The sequence below is a fragment of the Dermacentor silvarum genome, chromosome 1 (assembly GCF_013339745.2).
Source record: "Dermacentor silvarum isolate Dsil-2018 chromosome 1, BIME_Dsil_1.4, whole genome shotgun sequence".
NCBI classification, from domain to species: Eukaryota; Metazoa; Arthropoda; class Arachnida; order Ixodida; family Ixodidae; genus Dermacentor; species Dermacentor silvarum.
Window position 1 is genome coordinate 110370021 of NC_051154.1, and position 17744 is coordinate 110387764.

At 46.0% G+C, this 17744-nt stretch overlaps 2 protein-coding genes across 2 annotated transcripts in view; one reads left to right on the forward strand and one right to left on the reverse strand.

Annotated features, from left to right (window-relative positions):
* Positions 1-1538: 1538 nt before the first annotated feature.
* LOC119434878 (uncharacterized) lies at positions 1539-15169 on the forward strand. Its single transcript, XM_049672306.1, has 4 exons — positions 1539-2439; positions 7468-7774; positions 9074-9305; positions 9695-15169. The coding sequence occupies exons 1-4, from the start codon at positions 2371-2373 to the stop codon at positions 10833-10835; spliced, it is 1749 nt and encodes a 582-aa protein (XP_049528263.1). The 5' UTR covers positions 1539-2370; the 3' UTR covers positions 10836-15169.
* A 140-nt stretch (positions 15170-15309) lies between these two features.
* Positions 15310-17744, reverse strand: part of LOC119434891 (nose resistant to fluoxetine protein 6) — a 51706-nt gene continuing 49271 nt past the window's right edge. Inside the window, exon 15 of the mRNA XM_037701929.2 lies at positions 15310-16263. Coding sequence (XP_037557857.1) covers positions 15976-16263 — 288 coding nt within the window. The 3' untranslated portion in view covers positions 15310-15975. The remainder of the gene's footprint in view (positions 16264-17744) is intronic.

The window sequence follows — 17744 nt, forward strand, 5'->3', positions numbered from 1 at the left end:
CCAAGACAATGCTATGGTGATCGAGCAACACGCAGAATAACTAAAACCATGACTGATTTTTGTGTGAAGGAAAACGAAAGGGGCATTATATTGATATGCGAAAAGAAGTCGCCGTCACCACTACACGTTGATTAAATGTGCTCTCCTATTGTGAACAATTTCCAAGGTCAGCAGTAAAAAAAATCTGCATGAAACTCCTTCCTTCTACCAGCGCTTTCGAAAACGTTCATATTTATATGAAATATGAACGACGACTCTCGAAAGAGTCCGAAACTCTAACAAAGTTATTGACTGTTCAGTTGGTGCGTAGGGGGGACACAATGACGAAAAACGCTAAGTAGTAACACGAGAACACAACACAGGCTAGACGAACCTTTGACTATAGAATTGATTTTGTCCGAGTTCGTTAGGTTGCCTTTAGAGCGTAAAATGCATAACGCGCTGCGAAATAAGGACGAAATAAATAGCCTTCCTATTGGAAAAGACGCACGTGTCGGTTATTCACTTGCGATGGCTACGCTGGATTGGTTGCTCGGCTTGCCCTTTGGCTTGCACAACAACTGTTGCAATTGTCGAAATAAGCTTAAGTTATCGAGCTTTGTTATCCCATCTTTTGTTCCTTCCTTGCCTACAACACGCTGCCATTTCTGCAACCATTTCGATAACCGCTGTCCTTAAGCGTAAGAAGATACTGGTTGTCAGAATGAAATTGAGCTTTTAGTCAACGCAGGTGTTTGATTATTGCCGTTTCCTCGTCTTCAGAGCTGTTCTCGTCATCTTGATGCTGTAACTGTCGGCAGTGTTCCTACGTTGTTTTTCTGCAACAGACACTCTAACGCCCCGCACTGCTTACTTTGCACTGCACTCTTTCGATTGAACATGTTTTTAAAGTGCCGTTTACCACTCAAAAAATTCACCTGCATTCCACCTTGTGACAGTGGATGTACAGCGAAGCTGTTGCCGACGTTAGACGACGTTAGACAAGCACCACCACCACAAGCGACGTACGTGACGTCACGCACGCACCGCACGTCTGCGGAAGTGCAGCATACATGCTCATTCCTCTAGGCCATCCGCCTAGCGCAACTGCCTTATTGAAATAATTAACATTTTCAAAGTGAAATGCGTCAGACAATTCGTAAAGTACGACTTACACACAAGCTGCAGACATGATAGCTTCGGATTGTAATTGGAATAGACGAGAATAACGGAATCGTCACATGGCGATATCGCCGATGACCTAACTTGATGACGTCAAACGTCAAACGTGACGTCACGCGATGACGTCACGTGATGCGTTTTAGAGAAGTAGCCCACTGTGCACTTCCCGCTTCTTTGCACGGTCTCCGGGATCGGCCCAAATTTTTGTGTGAGCGAGAGCCGCGCACACGGGCACGAAAAATCCCGACCAACTAGAGGCTAACAGCTTCGCTGTAATAACATCCGTAGTCTACATGCAAATAACAACTTTGCGCCGGCTTTGAGGAGGAAGTTTAATATGGCAACGTCACTTCCAAGGACACCCGTGGAAAAAAGCGAGATGCTTTGTTGTGGAATGCACCACTCGCTGAGATTTTAGCCTCTTTGACTTGAAGTCTGTGTTTGCTAATTGTTCTGTTTTATGGTCGTGTATTGCATTTACTTTCGATTGTCGTTTTTGAACTGTCTTGATTAGCTATTCAATTGACTAGATTTTAGGACAGGGGAATTTTTATCAGCTGCTTATCTTTCATTTTGCTTATTACAAGCGTGGCGGCTCATCGTCGACGTTACTCTCAAGCAAAATCGCTTGGCAACCGCGTTTACGCTCGAGGTGTTATCTTGGCCCCCGCGAGTCGCACAGGCTAGTTGAATGAACAGCGGAGCCTGTGGTGACCACAGCGCAGACAGCGGACACAGTATATCCGAAGCGTTCGCGCTGCACGTAACATGCGAAGAAAAAGTGCCACCGCACGACGTGCGTAGGGAAACACAGGATAGCAGGAACCTAGCGCGCCGCTCTGTACACGCCGCCTACTCCATCGGCGATAAGCAAAGACAATGGGCTCCAGCGACGAATTGGCGCCCGACCGTGGTCGATACTCGGTGGCCGATAAGGCCAGCTAGTGTGTCCAGGAGCCAAAAGCCCTCCATGCAACGCGACCAGGAGCAGACACGCTTCAGCAGCCGTCGTGCGACGTCGTTCATCCGAAGCTCTCTCACTGAGTCAGTCCTATCCTAGACGCTCCGCGGCGCTGACACTTCCGAGCAGGCACTGGTGCGGCGGGCGACCCCGTGAATCCGGCAGAAGAGACCAGCCAGGCGAAGCTGAGTAGCAGTGGCTTTTGAAAGACTCTCTCGTCGACGCCACTGTCGAGTCCAAGCCGTCCCATGGTGATCAAGAGCGGATATGTGGACGTGAAGCTGCCACAAAGCGCCCGCAACAGCTCCACTTGGAAGGTTCGAGCATCATTTGCACTTTACATCTGCGGCTATGTTGTCCAATGCTTGCGTTGCTGTTCAATGTTTGCGTGAGAATGCGCTTTTCTCGTGGGTGTAGAAAAGATGAGCAGTTGAGCACTATTCAAAAGCCTGTAGTTGATTCTTTCCTTGGTTGTCTTTCTTTGTGCTCCCCTCATCAGGCTTCAGAGAGAGCGAATACGATGTCAAGTTTATTGGAGAATGCACGTAGTTCAAAAGCAGTTCGGAAAAGGTACCATGTCAAAGAAAGAGCTGAGAAAATGCGCTCTGCTAAATGGGAATAGTCGCGCTAGCGATCAAGTGCTGACCTCATGATCGCCAACGTGACATATGGGAGCTGTTCCAGCAATTAGTATCTGCATAATGTCCTTGTGTAGCAGTTGTTATGCTCCATGCGGTCGGGAGTGCTTTGCTATTGTGTGCTTGCTCTGTGCGTTGTACGTCATGAATTGACATGCGTCTTTTTGGTTTACCTTGAATAAATTTACCTTGTCTCCACAGACAACACAATGAAAATAATTTGCTTTACAACGCACAAGCTCGTAAATGTCGACACTGCAGGGGATAAATTAGTCTGGAAGTCCCAGCGAGCACAGTCCGGCCAACTCTGTCGGTAGATAACGATAGTATTTCGTGTTTTAAACACTTAACTTTACTCTATTCATCGATGAGTTAGTCAAAGATGAGTATCGAAGATATAAAATGTGCGCTTGCTGAAGCTAGGGATTGTACATGAAAAATGGTACCAACATGAGAGCTTGCTGGCTGGGGAAATAAACTAAGCCATGGTAAAATAGGGTAGCAAACGAATTCAGGATTTTATTCTAAGTAAGATGACCTATTTATTTGTAAATAGGCGCATACATTGTGCATCATATATTATGCGTCAACGAAGAGAACGGAAAATATTCTCTACACTTCTGATATCCTACATAGATCGAATTTTACAACATTAACATGCCACGGCCCTTTATGTCCCATGTCAACCTGCTACGAGAGACACTGCTGTGTAAAACACCATATTTATTTTAATCACGAGGAACTCCTTATCGTGCTCTGAGATGTCAGTACACAGCTCTTTTGCATTCAGCGCCTATTAGAACGCAGCCGGGAATGGAACATGCTACTTCGTGCTCAGCAATGGGACGTCACAGCCGCGGAACCATAGCGAAGGCTGCAAAAAGTCATCATTGGGAATTGTGTTTCTCAACATTTTTGCGACAGTGACGAATGACCGACTCATACGAGTAAGCAAGCGAAACGGTGAAAGAAATAAGAACGGGACAAACACTACTCCTCATGTCCCATCAACGTTCCATTACGAGTTCTACGCTGACTCTCCACAGACTTCGTATATATTTGTAACAATTTTCACTTTGGTTTTTTGTCAGACGCTTTGCTTTAGATGTATCTTGCCCTGGTTATGCCACATGGCCATTATAAGCAGTAGCCATTATCTTTTGCTTGCTTTCATCCTTAACTAGACCAAGGAAGCTTAGAGATTTCTTTTTTCATCAAAGACCAAAGTTTATTTTTTGTTGTAAGAAAAGAAAAGGCCGCTTATTTCGCACGAGTATGTAGGTGCATGGAAGATATCGACGAAATACTTTGTTGAAACAGTTCGCGTCGGAGATGCGCGCGCTACATAAAGTTCTTCGACCGTACCCTCTTAGCAGGCTCGCTCCTGCACTTCCTCATCTGGTCTCCGCCAGCTCTGTATTCCCCAACAATTACGAATTAGAGTTCCCAATCACCACCTTGAACTCTGTCTTGGTTGTCATTCGACATGTACTTTGCAAAATCAGCAGCTGCGCTTCTGTAAATAGCCTACCGTCCAGTCAATTCAAGGCACACTGGAGAGTCTGGCGTTGTTTATTGAAGCGAGAACAGTGACACAGAAGCAAAGGTGTTGGGAGCGTGGCCTCACAATCATCAGCCCAGAAAGCCATTCGAGCTCTTCTACAGTACCTGAAGCCGACGGACTTGAGTACCCGACTTTAGATATGCGCCACCTGGATTAGTGCATCTGAAAGTGCGACCAAGACTCGTGTCTTTTCTGTTTCTTTCTTTCATTCCCCTCCTCACGTGTAGGGTAGCAAACTGGACAAAGTCTAGTTAACCTCCCTGGCTTTCCTTCCTCCCTTCTCTCTCTCTCTCTCTCAGCAGCTGCGCTCAGAGTATCACGCTGGTGCTCGTGAGCTCGCGGCTTACAGTCGCTAGAGCGCTCGGCTTGGAATCTGGACGTTTATTTAATTAGTTTATGGGGTTTTACGTGCCAAAACCACCATCTGATTATGAGGCACGCCGTAGTGGGGGACTACGGAAAATTTGGGCCACCTGGGGTTCTTTAACGTGCACCTAAATCTAAGTACAAAGGTGTTTTCGTATTTCGCCCCCATCGAAATGCTGCCGCCGTGGCCGGGATCCCGCGACCTCGTGCTTAGCAGCCCACCACCATAGCCACTAAGCAACCACGGCGGGTGAATCTGGTCGTTTGCTTGCCTGCTTGACAAACAGATGCAGTGATTTCTTGCCTTCACGACATGGCAGCCGAGGAACAAGCGTCAACAATACTACTACTACTACTACTACTACTACGACTACTACTACTACTACTTCTACTACTACTACTACTTCTACTAGTTCAGTAGTAGTAAGGAGTTAGTACTACTACTACTACTACTACTACTAGTTCAGTAGTAGTAAGTAGTTACTACTACTACTACTACTACTACTACTACTACTACTACTACTACTACTACTACTACTACTACTACTACTTCTACTACTAGTAGTAGTAGAAGAAGAAGAATTGTTGCTGACGTTTAAAAATGTCGACGAACTTCACAGTGACATGCGATATCGCCGTATATAGGACGGATTTCGGTCACGGGGGTTTTTCTCACGTGCTTCTAAGTCTTAGCGAATGAGCTTCAAGAACTAAGGAAAATAAATGACATTTATGAGTTCATAGTGCGAACGTGCGTCTTCTATGGTTCCGCTTCCAGAGGTCGGTTCTTTGCCACGTCAGTGCTAAATTTACAGATAGGTCGCGCACTGTAGTATATGTCCTTGCATTCATAATCGCGCGCGCGCACACAAGGGAGAGAGAGAGAGAGAGCGAGAGAGAGAGAGACAATGGAAAAGGAGGAGGTTAACTAGGAAAAGTCCGGTTTGCTAGCTAACAGGTGGGGAAATGGAAAGGAATTTTCCTTTTGACCGTTCCCCATTGGAGTGTTAGTGAACAGGGGCATTTGTATTGAAGGTCCCGATGCGCCGCGTGGCGGCAGAGCAAGCAAACCTAACCCTTATGACCATAATTTAACGGGCTTCTGGACTTTTGGAGCCGGGCTTCTGGAAATGTACAGTCAACCACAAAATTTTACTGACCACAGTCTGAGAAAAAGCTGATTGATTATATCTGCAGCCTCACAACACAACCTGGCATTTGCCTTTCCAGCCTCTACTATATACGGGAACAACATTGTGACGCATGGTTGTACTGGTTACATTACAGGCTTCTCGGAAATGCAACGTTTCCTGGGATACCTTGGTCCATAAACTTTTGTGGTGGAATGTACGTAACATATCTGAACGTTACATTGTCCACGAGATACGGCTTGTGTTGATAAGTAGATGCCAGAGTTCGTCGAATATGTCCACTGTATCTTTTAGCTTGCAGGTACTTGTATCTTTTAGCTCACAGATACTTGCACGAAAGACAAAGTCGAACAGTGCAAGAGATAAGGAACGCTTTGAGCACAGGTTGTTCATTGTGTCTATCTGAATTCTTGCGCCGCCGCTTGCAAAGCCCGGTGCTATGCTGGCAGCAGCGATATTTTGGGCACGCTGAAATGGCTGGAGAAAGCGACCTAGAGCACGTTCGCCGCTGACGGTCGGTGACATTCATTCAACAAACAATACAAACGACACCCATAGAATACTTGAAGTATTACAGATTATATTTCAACGCACCTAGGGAAACAAAACTAAAAGAAAAAAAAAGTACTGTTAAATCGAAGCAGATATGTCCAGGTTACAATAAAGTGAGCGGAACATACCAGCTCCTTACTGAGAGCGGGACATCTAGTGCTCCAATCCCCCCGTGTGTATGCCCCTTTGCTCGTAAGCTAATTAGGATGGAGGAAGCCTCTCTCCGGAGACTTTGAGCTGGGGCGGCCCTTACCCCATCCGTAACCTGAGCCTTGCGTCCAGCACTTGAAGACCTCGTGAAGTGTCCGAAGTGCTCTGCCCCCGCGTCCGCAGCAGATGCTTGACACCTGCTGTGGCTGACCCCGGCACGAAGGCCACAAGAAGTGCTTTGAGATGCCGGGAAACGGCCAGACCAGCCCACAGATTAGCAACAGTTAATTAAGGCCGATAATTTCCACAGGCAACTTGTGCATCTTCTACGCGAAGAAGGACTGCACGCATTCAGTTAAATAAAATGCCGTAGGGCAAACTGAACATGTTTGGGCTAGTTGGGGAGGCACGCATTTTCGAGGGCGTCCCTGTTGTTACCATTGCTTGTTACCTCGAAGTAGGGCAAACCGTGCGATTAAAAAAAAAAGAAAGAAGATCAATATTTTCCTAGATCTTTTGGGGTGCTCACGCATGCAACGCAGAGTAACTACTTACACCAGGTTGTTATAGCGTTCAGACAGAGAATTAATGACATGTACCAATTCTGAACGGCTATATCCACTGTCAGAAAGCACGCGCCATTACAGCGCATCGTTTATTGTCTTATTCTACGTGCTTGAAAGCAGCAGACGCGTCTTGTGGCGAAAACATGTGCAGGAGACAAATAAACACAATATCACCCGATAAACATTCGTAGAATAGCATCAGCGCGGAGTGTTGCGAAACACAGCGCAGCGAGCCGTGCTGTTTTTCTCGGCCGCGAGCACGTACTCTGCGCTGAAACTCTCCGCGAGCGTTTGTTGACGCGTAGAGTGTGTGCACCGCGGCTGTTTTCCTCATACTGGCTGGCACGCTTCGACGCAGAGCTGGAAGCGGAAATGGGTCGACCTGACCCAGCTGGAGTCGGCATCGGGCCAGCCGTGCGACGTGCTGCTCGAGGTGCGCGCCCACCGCAACTCGGGCGTCCAGGCTCGTGGCACGCTATCGCCCAAGAACGCCCAGGTGTTCCGGTGCGGCTCGAGCTCGCGAGAGTTCGCCTTGGCCGTGCGCGCGGGCCAGCGGCCACCCATGGTCTACCTGGCCGGCGAGAGCGAGACGCAGAGCCAGGAGTGGATGGCCGCGTTGCGAGCGCTGCTCTGGCCACCCGTGCCCATGGTGGAGCTTGAGAACGGTATGTTTTCGACCATGCAACGTCGCGGATGTCTGTGATCACGGAACAATAAAAAAAAAAAAAAAATCTGCGCGCGAGTACACCGATGGCAAACCAATCGTTTAAGCGAGCCCTGCAGCGCGTTCTGAAAAGGATAAATACACCTGCTCTCCGGTTTGGTACGTCTCGTGAGTGCAAGAGCGAAATAGGATTCCCCCTGTACACTCGATAAGACAGCTGTTGTACAAGTCGCGCTTGCCCTTTGAGTTTGCGGATTTTTGAAATCACCGCCATTTGAGGGCTTGGAAAGCCGGATTCCTTCACCTGCCCTGGCTTGTCAATTCTAGCTCATGAACAGTAGGAGCAGTGAACTGGGAGTGAAGTACAGGAGAGAAAGCAAAGGCGAAAGAAAATATAATAAGAACACAGCGTGTTTTTATTTATTTATTTATTTATTTATTTATTTATTTATTTATTTATTTATTTATTTATTTATTTATTTATTTATTTATTTATTTATTTATTTATTTATTTATTTATTTATTTATTTATTTATTACGGCCGCACTAGAACACGGGAAGGTGGGTGAGCACTTGATTTAGAATGCAGCCGCATTTTTGTGAGAACAGCTGGTCGTTGGGAAGGCCACGAGGCTTACTAGAGCAGTCTACAAAGCGCTTCCAAGAAATGCTGCTACCCCAACGATGCTTAACCACTTAATCGTGCAGGTCGAAAACGCCCTGTAGAGCGCGTTAATATGTCTTCCCGTGATAAGAAGAGCAGTGAGATTCCTCTGCATGCAAGGAGACTTTGTCACAGGCGTGTATACATTAGCCGCAGAACTGTAGCACAATCTTCATTTGTCTGTGTCGCAGAAACAATCTATACCTTTCTTAACATTCAGGGTTTTAGCGAGACAGTGGCGTAGAAATAGCGATGCAAGAGAAACAAACCCACGGAGGAAGTTGTTCTTTGTTGCTTAATGAACGAAACAGCTGCGCTGTGCAATTTGCAAAAAGGTTAAAAAACAGAAAAACCGGAGATATTCGCTTTCACTCCATCGTGAGTGACATGCGCCACCGCGAAAAGCCGTTTGTTTTTCTCTGGCAGATCGCGGCTGATTTCTCTTTGAAAACGTCAGCGATTACTGCTATCTGGGGAACCTAGTTTACAGCTACTTTCTTCCCTTCGCACATACTCGCCCTATGTTGACGTTTCTCCTCAGCCTTCTTTCTTTCCATTGTAGAATGTAATTCTAGTTTAAATTTGCTTTTACAATTTACAACCTGGGCATGATCATCTGCTGTTATGTACCCGCAGTTCTGGGCTTCAAGTTCGAAGCCTCGCTCATCGACGACGCATGGAGCGGCCGCGCTGGCCTCTTGGGCAGCTACGGGAACCTGTCCATCAGCGGTCACAAGCTGATCCTTACGCACCCGCACACGGAACACGTGATTCAAGAGTGGTACCTCAACACCCTCGTCCGGTTCCAGGTCTCACGGAACAAACACGAGGCGGACCACGGCAAGCTGCTAGCCATCGAGTGTGGAAGGTGAGCATGCAGTTCCGAGCTCCGGCGACCAGTACGCTAGACACGGTGTCAGGACCCCTAGCCGCGTGCTGAATTCGCTGCATGTCTCGCACTGCACCGCTGTCGACCGCATATTAATAAAATAATAATAATAATAATAATCAACATCTCGCAGATAGTTATATTGTCCCCCAAATATTGTGAGGAGCGGCCAGATCCCTTTGCAGGCGTCAACACATCTTCTGACACTCTCGCATTAAGAAATAATAAAGAATAAAGAAAAGAGGTGTAGACAAATGGCCAGATTCATTTCTTGAAAGTATCAATGTGCTTGTTCGCAATGAAAATCCTCGACCAGAACGAGTGTTGTGCCCACGTAACCTAACCACTTCTTTATTTCTATCCCGCAGCGAGAGCTCGACGGGGAGAGGCATTCTCCACTTCTACTGCCCGGAAGCGCTCAACTTTGTCTACACCCTGCGCGGCGTCGTTCAAGGCATCCTCAAGCGCATGACCCCCGAACAGTACAGCTGGAAAGAAGTACATGAGATGCGTGGCCACACTTCTGCGCGACGCCAAGGCTCCGCTCAGCAGCATCGCACAGCCGCCATTGAAGACAGCAACGGCTACAGCGTGCCCAAAACGAACGCCATCTCCGTGCTGCAGATGCCCACATTCAAGGGGCCCCTGCCATCTCCTGGACTGGACGAAGTGCAGGGATTCCCCTGCTCCCGCCAGTCCCATCTGTCTATCTCCACTTTCGACTCCGGAATCTCGATTACGTCCGCTAACGTCGACAGCGAACTTGAGTCGCCCGTGTCCGAGGTGGCGTTCAGCGTCAGCAGCGACACGGACGAGCGCATCTACGAGAAGCTCGACGACGTGCTGCTGAGAAGGGCATCGCTGGAGAAAGAGAAAGAGAAAGACATACCGCCGCCACTGCCTCCCAAAAATCACAGGCGGCGCAAGTCGGAGCCAGCCAAGACAGCGTCCGTCGAAGAAGCTGCGAGCGTGGTTGAGTCGTCCCCCAACGAACGGACTCTGAGACCGTACTCGATGCCAGTCGATATGGCGCCCTGTCCTAACCAAGGCGGCACGCACGTCTCGCCATACGGGTCCATAACGAAGGCCACCGCCGTGAACAGCAAGACGGCGGATGACACCGCAACGCCTGCTGCTACAGAAGTGCACGAACTTCGGGATGCGGCCACCCCGTCGTCTCAGCCGACTGATTGCCTTTCTCCTGAGGAGAAGAGAAAGGAGGACGCAGACACGGTTTCTCGAGAAACGGCGGCTTCGCCAGAAGACGATTGCGTCTCCACCAGTGAAACTCCACATGCAAGGAAGGAGACGGCGCGGCCTAGAAGCCACCTGTATATCGCAGTCGACTGCAAGAACTGCCAAGTTAGCCTAACCGCAGGAAATCTCGCCGAACAATGTCGGCTCAAGGATAGAATTCGTTCCCACTCGTTGGTTCCGTGCCCTGATCAAATGCTGAGGCAGATGAGACGACAGCGAGCCTGTAGCTTGCCCAGCTTGTTTGTACGCTGACGTTTGTGCGATGCAACCACTGCTTTTAACGTTAAGTGCTTATTTATCAATGATGCACAGCAAATGTATGCCGCATTAGGCCGCCTATTTTATAATAGCCGCCGAGAGAGTATTTTTAGGTCATTTCCGCACACGATCGCGGTATGTGAAGATATCACGTATGCAAGAAGGATTATCGCTCCTTTTAAACGAAGCAAGCTATGGTCGAGCTTGGTAGTCACCAATTTGTGTGAAGCGAAAATATTGTCTTGTGGTCAAACCGATATTTGTCTTGTGCATGCTGACGTGTGATAATACTCTTTCCATTTCCAGTTTCTCTTAAGCCATCTGGGTACGTAACTGCGGCTGTACCCCTGACATCTCAGGCCCGAGCCCTTATGTGCTCCTTTGCTCCTTATCGTGAACCTGCACAGTCGCTTCTGGTTCTCTTAGGCATTTACGAAAAATGTATAGAAATATACTATGATAGTATGTCTGGACTCGACGGTCACTACGGCCTCATCAAGAACAACAACACTCGTCGTGTGACGTCTTGCGCCTATGAAGCGTAGTTTTTTTTTTTAAACACTGATGGGATGAAGCCTTCATTGTTTTTGCGCCATGTACGGCACACACTGACGGCGACAAGATGAACACTGACTGGGAACCGAAGAAACGAACTGTGTGTCAGTTTCGCGCTTTTTCGTGTCTTCGGTTCTCAGTCAGTGTTCATCTTGTCCGCGTCAGTGTGTGCCGTACATGGCGCACGAACAATGAATGTACACCAGCTAGCCCAATTCATCGCTCAGTTAAATGTTGAAGCATGTCCCTAGTTACAAAGACAGTAAGAATACCTTTTACTTGATATCGCTACTATATATATATATATATATATATATATTGAACACGAGCTACTTGAAATGTAAGCATTGTGAACATAAAAATGGCGCAAATCTGTTTAATTTTGAAGATACTACAGCTACTACAACTAACTCTAGTGCCGCAGATAAGAGACTGCAACAGGCAGGTGTATATAGCACATGACAGTAAGCCCTGGGGAAAATAAAAAACTCGAGTGCAATTGCAGGCAGCAATTGGTATTACGTATTCTCGTAGTGGGCTTTGTTCGATCTTTTCTGTGTTTGTTTATAATATAAACAGTCTCACTGTCGCTGGTTGTAATCAAAAGATTTTTCAAACACGCACTCGTTGATACATTAATTGGCGCTACTATTCAGATGACAACGAGCCGGAGCATGTGCCTTGCTCCACGGCGTAGCCTAAGAGATAGTTTTGACGCGCAGATGTAGCATCGTTAGACAAAGTGCCATTTTGTCTAGGAGCATTTTCCACAAATAAATAGTGATATCTGTCTCAAGTACTAAACTACAGGAAAGTTGTTTAACCTCATTATAATGAACACGGTGTAAAGGTAGGACGGCTCTAGCCGTTCTATAGGGGCTGAAGAAGCAGCTCATAAAAATTCACTTCCTGCTTTAGATGTTGAAATTCAAGTTGGTGTGAGAAAACAAGAAGTTATGCGCTCTGAATACCAAGAGAACAGACTGGTGGGCTAGTTGGTACTTGGGGTTAAGCGCAAGAGAGCATGCATAGGGCAGCAGCGCCGTGATTTCGTTCCCTTTTGTTGTCCTACGTGGTCTCTTGTGCTTAACCTCAAGCCTTGAATATATTGTCATAGTAGAAAATAAAGCGCCACCAATCAGGAAAATGAAAGCATAGTATTACTTCGTAGCAGGGTAACTGTTACCGACAATGTGCGGTAACAGCACTACGATCGCTAACATTACATTGAGCGTCACTTCTAGGTGATACGACGGGATTACCTCAGATGTAGACCTTGAGAGCTGAGCTTACTACCCGTTTGTCTTGGTCGCTTACATTTCAGGCTTGCATAAGCGAACGATGAATATTTTCACGGCTGTTAATTGCTCGCCGCGTTTCCCAACTCTCTTAATATGACATATCTGACAAGTCGCGAAATTTCAGGGTACTTCCTTTTGACCCCTTTGGACACTTGGATTGACCTGCATGAGCTATGAAAATACGCTCAGCTGTTGTCACCAGTGGTTAGCTCCAACAACAAGAAAAAGAAAACACCGACAGAGTACACAGAAGCGCTACAGAAACACTTTGGGACTTTACCTGAAAATTATGTGAATGATGCAGCGAGCTCCTTGTGCATTAGTTGTAGATCTGATAAAATAATCTGCGTTCAATAGTTATTGCTTTCACGCCATTTGTGATACTGAAAGCAACAACGAGGATTCGCAGCGCACTGCACTTGCGACGCGTGCTTGTCGGGAGGCCGATATGATGCGTTGGAAACACGCAGTGTCCGTTGCAGCCGCTATTGTAATTTAGTAATCGTCGGAAAGCGTGAAAGCCTGATCATATTCGTAGGTACCGAACGGTTATGCATGTTTTGACAGGAGAAACCTCAACGGACGTGCGTGCATGACGTCAGCCGCTGGTCGGACTGATGTCCTCGCTTTCTGTCTATCGCGAAGTTTCTGTGCCATTGTGTCGCATGGTGTGGCGTTTTAACACGCGTGCTTCGCGGCATTTCCGCCTATTGTGAGCACCGCTTTATTACAAGCGGTGAGCGTGCCTCATGTGTTATTTGTTTAACACCAGTGTGTCGTCTTGATTACTTAATTCACTCATCGAGTCCACTTTATCTCTTAGCCTGTATTTGTAGGTGCATTCTGTATCAGCGTGTGTATGCAAGTGGCGTCACGATATATCGAAAGTTGAACCCACGGCAATACATTGAAAGCAAGGAAGTGTACATATGTGCCATTTTCATTTTGTACCATAAACATTCATTGATAATAAATGCATCTTCAAGCAAATGGGCGCAATGTTTGGAATTTGGGACCATTCGCAGTATGCACCGTTTCTATTACTTGGACTTGATGGTTCATGGAACTAGTTCACGCACAACGCGGAGCAGTTAATACCACTCTTTGAATCTGTTCCTTAACGTTCCATTGTAATTATCAAGAACATACTCAGCTCTGCACGTCACTGTCCTCAATTGCGGTTGATAGGCAGTTATACATATCGTCGCACATATAATGCGATGTTTCAAGTATTCGCACTCACTATAGTAGGAGGTGAGCTACTACGGGCGAGAGGCTCGATACCATTTACTACCTTCGCAACAGATGTAATCACGTTTCCTCAGACATGAAGGTGCCTGTAGCAATAGGTATTTGTTTTTTTTTCTTCTTTCCCTGACGTAATTATGTTAAGGAGGTGCTACGGGTACATGTGCATTGGAAAGTATTGGATTATAGTAAATATCGTAGTTTACGAGAGTTTTATGATGACTTTTATTTCTCCTCGCCTTTAACGGGAATCCCGCGTCATTATTTGTCAATTTCTTAGATTTGGTGCTGCTATATCTTTACATTGGCGCAGATGTTCATGATTCATTTTAGTCACGTAGTTCGATAAAAAAATGCTTTCCTTAATGCTACTTGGTTCAGGTTTGTTGCTTCAAGCTCCGAACCTAAACATTGTTCAGGTTATGAAGAAATCCTGTTGAACGCTTAGCAATGTAGAGGGCATTTTTATTGTGATAGTTCAGTTCTCACACGCCAACAAAGAAAAAGAAGAGAGAGCTTAATTCGGTGCTAACATCTTAATTGAAGGTGAGGGCTCGATTGGGACACAAGCTAACAGTGAAAAGGCACTTAACATCCCAATGGAGCTTCGCATGTGAAGCTTTCATAGTGAGTCAGATTTAGCCCGACCTCCCTTCCACTTACCCATTTCCCCAAATAGGCATCAAGCCATTATTTAGATGCGTTATTCTAATACGATCTGCTTACTTACGTTGTTCTGCTGCCCCAATGCTTATATCCACATGGCACTTATTCCATGCACAAAGAGCTGTTACGATTGGCGCTCTACATACCCAGAGGCGTTCAAGCGGAGACAGTACATGCCTATTTCTTTTGCCATATCACGGAGTGCAGCTCAATAAATGCACGTTCTTAGATTTTTTCTTCATAAGACACTTTCAGTTAGGGTAAAATCGCGTGACAAGACAATTTCCCAAGTCTGACTCCATCAATTTAAATGATCGCTGAGGCATAGGTACAGAAAAGAGCAGAAAGAAAATGAGGTGTTCATTGTAAAGTACTGTTTCTTGGAGGAATGAGAGTCATTGAACCTAAAAACAAGCTGCTATTTAATGCAGGCAATGGGCAGTCAAAGGCTAGAAGGTCTTTGTTGCTTTAATTTCTCTGATACCGCTCCCAGCCTCAGATAGCGGCCTGTATGGAAACAGAAAGAAATAATTTTTCTACAAAAAAAAATGATGCAGCCATGGAACAAAGGAATAAACTTATTTCATGTATCGAAGAGACAGGCCATTATCATCAAATAATTAAGATTATTGTTTCTAAGCATGCAATATTTTTTTTGTCGAAAAGTGCACATTATAGTGCAATTAACAAGAACAGTGTTTTTCTTTAAGAACGCATGGATTTAATTATTCTTTGACTACAATGGTGAATTGTGACTTGTTGACACATTCTTGAGCGTGGCGAACTACACAACAGTCAAAGGCGTGATATGCGCGTGAAGCTCACTGCGCAGTCGTATACAGCGCACACGTGATCAGAGTATATTATGCGTGAATACGATGATTGCGCAGGAGCTGTTCGCTATGAGCACACGTACAAAACTCTGAAAGCCGGAGGTCGCACCGAGGGAGTGCATATAGCTAACTGTGTAGCGAAGTGCGACGCCGGCGTCTCGCTTTATCGCGTCCAACGGTGGCGCAGTTGTGGCACGCCGTTTTGTGGGCTTTGGCACTGCTGTTCTGATGTGCCTTGACCTCCACGGGTACGAAGGTCAGAGGAAACAGTAAAGTAACATTAGTGTGCGATATGCTGCTCCTGGTCTTTTCTGTTATGACTACCTTCAAAATGGGATCAGCGCCGAGACTGTCAAGCTGAAAATGAACTTCCACTAATTAAATATTTACAATTTAAATACTTTACCTATCATAAAGCCGTCTTCCGCGCATCTTACCGACAGCAATCGTCCTCGCTTCCCGAGGCGTACATCTTGCTTGCGTGAAAATCCTCGACCAACAAATAGAAGTAACTTCGCGCATGCACTATTCTTAAAGATGGTACGTAACGCTCTGGCCGATGATGCTGTTCACGTTGTTGTTGTTGCCACTCTCCAGGTCGACGGGCGCTTGGCCTTTTTCTACTGCGCTATCTGTCGAGACAACCCATGTTTTGACGAGTTGAGAGCCGTTCTGAAGGGGCAATTTCTGCCGCCGCTCGTTCGTTCCGGCGCCCATGAAAATGAGTTTGTCCAGTTGCGCTGTCGGAGCTTCGCACAGTACGAACATCAGGTACGTGAGGCAGTAGCTCCAAAGTAAGACCGCGAAGCACAGGGACACCTGCGTAGCAGAAAACATTCATAACTTACACTTGACTGCGTACAGAGTGAATGTGGTTCAAAACAACTATAATTCTGAATGCGCAACTACTCGAGACAGCTCGACTACGGTGTTCAAAAGACGCCGACACCACGAAGTGCTGACCGGTCCCGACGAAAAATAGAGTAAAGTGACTAACAAAAAGCGGGAGCTAATCTCAAGGTCATTACTCACGAGCTATGAGAGATGCCGTAGTGCGTGTGAGCTCTAGTATAACTTCGATGACATGAGATTCTTGAACAAAGCACGCCACGTGAGCGTTTTTGCAGTCCCTCCTCCTCCCATCTGCCGTCGAACCGGCAATCTCATGCACAGGAGCGCCACGGCACTGCAGAGCAGCCCGCTGCAACATCGTGACCCTTTTCATGTTCTTTAAACAAGGAAAATTAACTTCATTGCGCAAGACGTAGGGGAGAAGAAAGAAAGCGACAGGACAGGGCGCACACTAAAGGCAAAGGTGTCGGGGATATAAGAACTATCGTAGGTGAGGGGAGGGGGGAAGAAAAGGGGGGAAAAGGATTTTTCCTTGTCTAAAGAATGCTTCACCAACCAGCCCAAGCAGCCACGCTTTTGCCGTCTTATATGCCCTACACCGCATCTGTTCCGGGCCCCCCAGTTTCAGAAGCCAGGCCACATTTTAATAATAATAATAATAATAATAATAATAATAATAATAATAATAATAATAATAATAATAATAATAATAATAATAATAATAATAATAATAATAATAATAATAGTAATAATAATAATAATAATAATAATAATAATAATAATAATAATAATAATAATAATAATATAATAATAATAATAATACTCAATCACTCAGTCAATCATGCTTATTTAACGTGCCCAGGAACAACCCTAAGGTCTGAGTGCTGGCGCACGCATACATTGCAAACCAAAAACAAAACACTGCAGGGGAATATCACGAAAAAATAAATGAATAAAAATAAATATTGTGAAAAGATGAGAGTACCGACAATAAAGCGCAAAGTAAATACAAAAGAAAAAGGAGGAGAAGGGCACTTGAACAATGCATGAAATTATAACACAAGGCAAAGCTCGGAAAAGAACGAACACAATGAGTTATGAAAGATGTCAAGATCACGGAAGTAAGCGTTATAAAGACTCTGTATTCTGTGCAGAGTTGAGTGTTAGTTATGACAGGCAGGAACATGGAAAGGTCTATGTTCTCTGGTGATCTTGCGTGGGATACGAAACATGACACAGCTGAGTAGTTCGGGACACGTCATGTTACCGTGAAGGAGTTTGAAGAGAAACAGAAGGTCAGCGCGATTACGTCGGTCGCGAAGTGAGGGCAATCACAACAATCCATCAGTGCTAGTACAGGGTGCAATGCCCAGGTTTGCAAAGCGGTGATTATATATGCTTAGAAACTTTTTCTGGACACGATCTATAATGTCACTGTTGGATCTAGA